The 8,856-nt window shown below is 38.6% G+C and overlaps 1 protein-coding gene across 3 annotated transcripts in view; it reads left to right on the top strand.

Annotated features, from left to right (window-relative positions):
• Nucleotides 1-8,856, top strand: part of kntc1 (kinetochore associated 1) — a 75,126-nt gene that overhangs the window by 46,151 nt on the left and 20,119 nt on the right. For all 3 annotated transcript variants that reach the window (XM_016562514.1, XM_016562512.1, XM_016562513.1), the window contains 9 exons: nucleotides 1,262-1,378; nucleotides 1,513-1,622; nucleotides 3,486-3,717; nucleotides 3,930-4,019; nucleotides 4,184-4,352; nucleotides 4,458-4,516; nucleotides 6,618-6,834; nucleotides 7,083-7,156; nucleotides 8,554-8,764. In XM_016562514.1, the coding sequence (XP_016418000.1) occupies nucleotides 1,262-1,378; nucleotides 1,513-1,622; nucleotides 3,486-3,717; nucleotides 3,930-4,019; nucleotides 4,184-4,352; nucleotides 4,458-4,516; nucleotides 6,618-6,834; nucleotides 7,083-7,156; nucleotides 8,554-8,764 (1,279 nt within the window). The remainder of the gene's footprint in view (nucleotides 1-1,261; nucleotides 1,379-1,512; nucleotides 1,623-3,485; nucleotides 3,718-3,929; nucleotides 4,020-4,183; nucleotides 4,353-4,457; nucleotides 4,517-6,617; nucleotides 6,835-7,082; nucleotides 7,157-8,553; nucleotides 8,765-8,856) is intronic.

Raw genomic sequence — 8,856 nt, 5'->3', positions numbered from 1 at the left:
GGTGTAACAAGGTGAAAAATCTCCCCCAGAAAAGTATGAAAATAATCAAAAATTTTTTTAGAAGTAGTTATACCCTTTGTGAACAAAGTCACAAAATTTCAGTCCAATGCGATAACTAGTATTTTCGGGAAAAATAAAAAATGTTCAGAGCAAAAAGGACCCGAACACCACATGAGGGTTAATTCCTTTCATCAGAATAGTAATTAGTCATTAGCAATAATGACTTACTAAATAGATGTAGTTAAACACCTATTGCACATATAGTTAAACTTTCCTTTTTAGCTGGCATCACCTAGAGCTGCATTAAAGTAGATTTTTGAACATTGTTTAAGGCTACTGTTATAGATAATGCCGTATAAAATCAAGCTAACACAGTGTCCTTGGTAAAAATGAGCAAAATATCTTGCCGTTTATCCTCTTAGGTCAGGAGTACTCGATGAGAGTCTGGACACTCGGGAGCCTTGCATGTGTTGCGTATACCTGTGTTCTCGAGCTAAGCATTGTAGGAAAATACTCAAAGCTGTTTTCTTGGCAAAGGTAGTATGTGCAAAGTATTAAATGGAGGGGTGCCAAAAATTGGGGCACATACAGTAATGTTCAAAGATTTGGGACTAATAAAATCATGTGACGACTGAAAAAATGAGCTTTGCCAACACAAGATTAAATCACATTTTATTGTGTTAGTATTAATAGAAAAGTTATTTTAAACTCTAATTTTTCACAATATTACAGTTTTTACTATATTTTTGATCAAATAAATACAGACTTGATGTGCAGACTTCTTTCAAAAACAGATTCTTACCAGCCCCAAACTTTTGACCGGCAGTGTTTATTTTACAAATATTTGGTTATTTTACTATAATTAAGGTCAGCTTTTGTGAATATTTTGAATTAAATACCAAGAGCATAAACAGCATTTTTCCACAGCCTGTTTTGATCATATTTTACCAGTGGTGCCAATATTAGTGTATGACTAGGAAATTACTGTTGAAAACACTGTACTGCAGAAATATGCACTGACTAACAATAATGTAAAGCAGTAATGACAATGATAGCAAATAATGATATATGTAAGATATGATGACTGACTTTGATCTTCAAACTCCCGATCAAAAAGCGCGCTTAAAAGTGAGTGTTTCAGCAGAAGAGCATATTCTGTTTTCAACCGCTCAGGGTTATGGCAGCAGCATTCGCATGGCCAAGCACCCCCACGTTTTCTGATTTTAAGCATAATAATAATGCATCTATTTCTCTTCTGTAGGTTGTTGCAATGGTGGGAGCCCATCTAAGTTTTTTGTATAAGGATGAAGAGGAGAGGGGGAAGTTTCTGTCTGTTATCACTGATGCAGAGTGGGGCGTTCAGCTGGGCAAACTCGGGGTCAGTGCTGCACTGCTGCAGAGTATTTCATTATTTAGCCCATGTGTGACAAAAACACATCATTTAATAATCTATTTTAAAACCACACAATATGGACAGAATGTTGTGTCCTTTGACAATTTCTTTCCATTTAGGTCTCCATCCAGTCAGTGTTTAGGCAGTGCGCGGAGACGAAGAGAAACTTGATTCCAACACTTGTGAAAAACAGGAACATCACTCCTGACATTATACTGCATTACTGCAGGCAAGTCAGCTGTTCACTATTTGGCTTCATTTATAATGGGTGGTAAAACTCATTTGGAAAGGTTTCTGATAGTGTCCGTTTTTGTTCTAGTGTGCTTGTGCAAGTAATAAGTGTAAAGGGTTATGAATAAATAGAGCATTTTTTTAAACACAATATTTAATATTTTCGATGCAGTGTACAAATGCAAATAGTGTTGTTTATTTGTGCATTACAGAACAATGTAAAATACATTTGTTCATTCTGTTGTGTGCGGTGGTGAATTGCAGATCCTTTGACACTTAACTCAAGCTGTAGTAAAGCTGGCTGGATCTGGAAGTTCACCGCTCACACTGATCTGTGATGAGAGTTCATGAAATCTGAAAACTAAAGTTTCAAACAAATCCTCAGTGATTATAGCCTAGAAAGCACACAGTGCGCTCCCTTTATAATCACTAAAAAGCCATCACTCACTTCAATTTATCGCAATCTCACAATGTTCCATTATAATCAATGAAGCTCTCGAAACTGCACGATGAATCTCTTATTCTCACCGCGTCTGCACTTTGAGATGATTCACGAGCGTCCAAAACTGCACTTCACAAAAACTCCGGCGTTTTCAGCGGCGAGTGAATTCTATCCAACTTAAACACCTCTGATTGGCCGTTGCATTCAAGAAATCAACAGAAATACCTGTGATTGGCTACATTGCTCAACGCTGCAAAAACACGTTGTAAATAGAAACTTTTGATGTTTTCCAGAGTGCAAACACGCATACGCGCTGGATTGCTGACCTTCCAGTGTTTCCCACAGACTTAAACTGTATGTGTGGTGGCACTTCCCCAGGGAATTTACTGGAAATCATAACTTTAATATGATAAAAATACCAGGAGGAAAAACTGCCACTACTTGAAGGGCATAACATTTTAGATTTTTATTGAAAGATAAATATAACACGGTTAGAACATGACAATGAGGTATATTTTTACATTAATGAAAACAACTTGGCAAAACTCTGGAGAAAAACTTATGGAATTGCACGTTTACTTCAGATTTCTTTAGAGAGAAGTATTATTTTTCCTCTTTTACCCTAAGTAGGGTTGTGTGAGCATTAGTGAGCAGACTCGTGTAACGTCTGTTTCATTCGTACTGGAAGCCGGAGGGCAGAAACTCACAGATGTATGAGAACGCTCCAGGAAATCCCTAATATGGACAAAGCCATCCAGCTGTCGCTGTAGCTCAATAAAAAGAAGATAGAAACCCTGTAACTGACCAAACATGAAGACAGTAAACACACGAACGTGGAAATATAAGAATAAAGTCTGTTTATAATGAAATGGTAATTGATATTGAGAAACGCAGCCATGTTGTAATTCTTTCACTGTCGTGTGAGACAGACGTGCTGAGGTGAGATTTTACCAACTTTAAATAGTACAATAACATTTTAAACAGACATAACACAACAGTTTCTGCCAGTCTCATGTTAATCGTGAGTACCTATAGAGTATTATTGCATCCTTCATATCTCCCAAGAGTCTTTAGTTTGATCAGATTTATAAAAGACAGCTACAGCTTTACGCTTCTCTGAAAACAGTCGAGCTCCTGGAGGCGTGTCGTGGCAGAGCTAAAGAGTCAATCGCGCCGAATCTGCCATTTCTGTCAGACAAACAGACCAGACCGGAGAGTAAATTAACATTGGTGGACTTGAACTTGAAAAATGGTCTGTATTGATGTCTCTCTGCGGTTGAAGCAAGAAACTTTCTGATGTTCATTTATGTTTGTTTGGTGCTGTAACTAGTAAAGAGGAAGAGATGATCGTTCCTCCACAGTCTGAATTACCTGTGCATCTTCTGTGTAATACTCAAGGCTCTTTGTTTGGCTCTGTAGCACGTTTGGATTGGACAGCGGTTCTGCAATCAATTTGTACATCACCACTGTACTGCTGCAGGAGGATAGGTGGTATGAAATGGAGATTGCAGAAGGCGATGCCAAAGCTAGCCTGCGGTGTGAAGAGTCTCTGCTAGGAAGAGATGACATGCTCGAAAGTGCCCTTCAGATCGTTCCTCAGCTTGGCTCTACCAAAGACCTTGTGATCAGTCTCAACACAGCCTTGACCAAGGTCTCGTCTTGCATACTTCATCTCTGATTCTCTTTAAGCCTAGTCCGTGTCATTTTTACTCTGGTTGTAATATGGGAAATATTTCATAAGAATTTTTGGAACGTTTTATGGTATACAGGACACTGAAATGATTACTCAAGTGTAATTTATCTTATATAGTGGTTTATTGTAATGTCATACAGTTTGTGCTAATATGAATGTAATCTGTACAGCTAAATCCATACAACTATGAGTGGATCGAGAGAGTGCTCAGAACTATTCAGCTGGCGGATGAGACCACATCCCTGCTACCCCTTGGTCAGGTCAGTCAGATGCCAGGATGAAAAGCATATCCTCAAACAAACTTTTCTCTAGATATTCTGCATCCACAAACGATTGCCTAGTGCTCACTGAGGCTTTGTGTGTAACGTTTTGATTTGCCACAGGATTAAGCTTCATTGTAAAATCTGTATACTGTGTTGTGTAGATGGTGGGATTACTCCAGCATTTGAAGTCGCACAGAAGGATCTCGGCCCCCACAGACCTGGAGAGCTCATATCTTCTGGAGAACGGCCTTGAACCCACGGCTCTAGCTCACACCCGCCTGCCCTTTCATCTGCTCTTCCAGAACAACCACGCCTTCTGGAAAACTGTCTGTGTGTATCAGTGCCAGGTTTTGCAGTGTATTTCATCATACTCTTCCTGATTTGTCCTAAATGACTCCCTTATTTTCTGTTTTAATGTGATGTGTCCTCCCACAGCTCCAGAACTGAGTGAGGACACTTTACCCACGCTGCTCCTCATCTGTAAATTAATGAAGGTAACGTACATAAAGGAGCTTTTTATTTGCTGTTTTTTTTTTTTTTTTTGCATGCCAATGAATTATTATTGCTATTATTATTGTTTAGTTAGTTATTAGAACTTGTTGGATTTTGCAGTATTTGGCTGAGCAGTGGTTTGGATGGCTCGCCGTTGTACTAGTTTTCTCTAATACATAAAATAAGCGAGCTTGACCAGAGTTCTTGTGGAGAGAAGAATTTATTGAAGGTTGTAGTGTAGCAGTGATGTTAGCATGTCTTCCTTCAAACAATCTTAACCCAAGCTGCTGTCTGTGAGACCAGACGTTTATAACAAACAAATGTGCCACAAACAATACAATAACACCCCACAGAGAGCCAGCGATACACTGACCTGATGCTGAGCCAAGGGGCCATTTGGGCCACACTTCTGTAAATAAAAATACAGTTGACACAGTGGATTGCAAGTACTCTGAGGCGTAGTCACAATGTAAATGCATCTAACTAAAGATCACTGAAGTGCACAATCTTTCAAACTACTTGCCATGTTGTAAATGTTGCCAGGGTCTCTCCTCAGTTGTGTTATTGAGGAAGATTCATTCACTCCCTCCACCTACAATCCCTGCCGGACCTGTGACTCGAACCCTCGACCTTTGGGTTACAAGACTCTCTAACCATTAGGCCATGAGTGTCCCGCTGCGGCGGTCATGAGTAACACATCCCTGTCAGTCCGTAGAGACGAAAGGGGCAAAATACTCTAATGTATTTGCCAAGAAACCTCTTGTAAACAATTGCATTGTGTACTGTATATTGTTAAGATAGAAGTATTATTCTTATTGCCCCCCATCCATCTGTCAAGACCATGTTAATTATTTACAGTACATTTAATATTGGATAATATTTTAAGTTTTAGACATTATCAGATCAAATATCAAAATTGGTAACACTTTATTTTGATCCATTTTAGACATTCTACTGACTCTCAGTAACTTTGCAACTACATGTCAACTAGCAGTCATCAGAGTATTAGTAGACTGTCTGCTTAATATGTACTGACACTTTATTTTGAGCACATTCTGCTGACTATAAGTCACTTTGCAAACATATGTAAACTTATTCTACTAACCCTAAGCTAACACTACTAATACTCTAATGAGAGTTAGCTGATGTGTAGATGCAGAGTTACTTAGAGTTAGCAGAATGTCTAAAGTGTAGCCTCAGATTTCAACAGCAAGGGGCATTTATCTCTTAAACTCTACCCCACACTTTTTTGTAGTCGGTAATTTTTGAGGAACACCAAAGTGTAACAAGGTGAGAAAATACCCCCCAAAAAGTCAAACAAATAAACAAATATAATAACATTCACGTTAACTGGTTTTGGAGGAAAAATACAATCCTCCCGGGTCAAAATGAGCACAACATGAGGGTTAAAGGGATTGTCCACCCGAAAATGAAAATTGTCATCATTTAATCATCATTTACCCTAAAGTTATATATACATGTATGAGTTTATTTATTGTTAAACACAAAATAAGACACTTTAAACAATGTTGGTAACCAAGCAGTGTCAAATGCAGTTTAAAAACGAAACACATTTTCAGTGTGCCACCCGAGCAGTTTTACAGCAGCTCTCTGGCCACCCCAAAATAAAGTGTCCTGGAGGCGCCACTGACCAGCATACAGTCTCACAGCATTGTGCCTCCGGTTTGTGTTCACACTGAAGGTGCTCTGGCAGTTTTCTGGAAGCACAAATCAGTGTAAACATAGATTATGTTGCCCACACACTGCACGGCTTTAGTTAATGGAGATCGCCAGCAAAAGCCCGAAATCTGATGCAGATCTAGACCTGTCTGCAAGTGCTGCTGTGTGACCACAGACAGTGTAGTGTAAGTGTGAAAAAGGCCATTTGACACACACTCCTGCAGTATTTCGGTTTCCAGTGTGGCCGTAAATATCTGACTTATTTAGGCAGCTCTTAGAATATTATTAGGTAGTGGGGTTTAAAATCATTTACCAGACAAATTCACAAGACCTGTGTTATGTGAATATAATAAACTCATGCTAGGGACTAAACAAAATAGAGGTAAGATGTTTAGTCTTTTTTCTTTGCTTTGTTTTACCCAGGTTAATCCTGATAAGCTGTATGTTTTAGCTGTGAACCATGTGTTCAAGAAGAGTCTCTTGCCTTTGCTAACGGATCAGGCAAAGAAGATCCAGATGGTTGCTCCCAGTAAAGAGTTGTCTCGTGTGACTCAGAGTATCTTTGAACACGCGCTGTGCATCCAGAATCTGGAACTTGCTGCAGCCACAGTCCATAAAATTGCCCAGGACCTTCCTGCAGGTTAGTCGAGTGTTGTGACAGCACTTCATCAGTCACGCATTATACTGTACATCATATCAGAAATCTTTTAAAGGAATACAATAGCTTTGAGTGAGATACAGACCAAAGTATGAGTTATTCACTGAATCTGTCCTTCATTGTTTACGTTGGCGTCTGATATGCTGTAATGGACTTGAGTGAAGGCATCACATTAAAAAAGAAATGAATGTTTTATTATTTTGTATGTATTTTTAATTGTTTGATTCCAGGTGCACAAAAGACAGATTTCTTGAAGTTCAGTTTGGAACTCGTGCACAAGTTACTGCAGTCTGATACTCTGGAGGTATGTAGGAAAATGTAAATATTATATTGTTTTTGGGACGCATTATGTATGTGATCATGTAAAACCATTTGTTGCTTTCTGATAAATAGATAAACATGTATGTGTCTTGTGATCAGAACTTATTGAGGGTGTCTGATATTGTGACTACTAAACATTTGTGCACATTTTGAAGTATTTGTTTTTACTTATTTAGTGCTTTTTCCAAGGAGGCATAATAAAGACTAGGCAGCAAGGTTATTAACACTAAAGGAATAGATCAGGAATAGAATTCTGCTGAAGGTTTTCTCAACCTCCAGCCATCTGATGCAGTGCTACATTTCTACAAACCTGATGAAGAAACAAACTCATCCTGATCTCAGACGTCCTTCAACACATGAATAGAATCTATTGCAAATCGTCACCTAGTTCCCTAAACGCTATTTAAAATGAGTGTCCACAAGATTCAAAAACTGTCCTTTTCAGAGACTGGAGAGGATATTCTGAGAATTTTAATATGCTTTCATCATTTGTTTTTTCATTTAAAGCTTCAAAAAGTCCATAAGGACATTGTAAAAAATAATTCATATGAATCTAGCAGTTTAAGTCTTATGAAGAGAGACAATCACTTTGTGATTAACATATTTCAATTTAGGGTTTTATTCACATAAACATTGATCAACACATACATAACACATGAAATATGGTAAATGTAAGCTCAAAATTGCGTGCTTGGCGTTAATTTTGTGAATTTCAAATATGAATGTGTATTTCACCATAAATTTGTTTGTCAAAATTCGTAACACTCTTCAAAGTAGTCTGCTGAAGACTGAATGATGAATGTTGTTAAATATATAACGCGGACACCACATCCATTCATTCATTGTGTTCTGTGTGATATTAAATGACTAGAATCAGATCAGAAAAAGCATTTCTCTTTGTACCTTCTCAGATTCATTCATGAATGGAAACTCAACAGGTGTAAAGTAAAATGTACTGAAAAACACTGCTAATGAAAAGACTAGCCAAAAATATGTATTTAACATTCATAACATAGCATTTAACATTTCAAGATAATACTAAAAATAGTATTAATTGTTTTAATCAACCTAAAAATGAGTAATGATGTCTGACCTTCTGAGTAAATGTGTGTTAAGTAGGTGCACTAAAGGTTGCATGATAGCTAGCTGACTAGCTGAGATTCACACAGAGCACGAAGCTGGATCTTTTCTGCTTACAGAGATCATGTTAATGGGAACGAATGACAGCATTTCACAATTCCTCCCTCACAGCTTAATGTAGAACTCTAAATCTATATTGTTAATATATAAATCTGTTATTGGCTCTCTCTGTGTATTTATGGACTTGCAGTGTTGGTAAGGGCATTTTGTGTTGATTGTACTGTCTGTACCCTTCACCAGCACAATCTGCAGACTCGAGGTGAAGCGCTGATCTCTAAACTGCAGTTCCAGTATCAGCGGTCGGCCACAGAGAACGCTCTGCTCTCGTCTCAGCTCAGCTCTCCAGAGCTGCTCAAGCTCACAGGACTGCCGGGGCGTCTCATCGTCGCTCTGTTTGAGCACAGCTCGGTGCTGGAGCGGATGACTAGCCCTGCTGGCCTCACCTACCCTGGTAACTACTAGTACTATACTATACTGTGTGTGTGAGTTTGTGTGTGTGTGTGAGAGAGAGTGTGTGTGTGTGTGTGAGTGAGTGTGTGTGTG

This window comes from Sinocyclocheilus rhinocerous, unplaced genomic scaffold (assembly GCF_001515625.1).
Source record: "Sinocyclocheilus rhinocerous isolate Xijiao unplaced genomic scaffold, SAMN03320098_v1.1 scaffold1612, whole genome shotgun sequence".
In the NCBI taxonomy this organism is placed as follows: domain Eukaryota; kingdom Metazoa; phylum Chordata; class Actinopteri; order Cypriniformes; family Cyprinidae; genus Sinocyclocheilus; species Sinocyclocheilus rhinocerous.
Note: the sequence above shows the minus strand (reverse complement) of the source record. Positions and strands in the feature narration are given on the sequence as shown.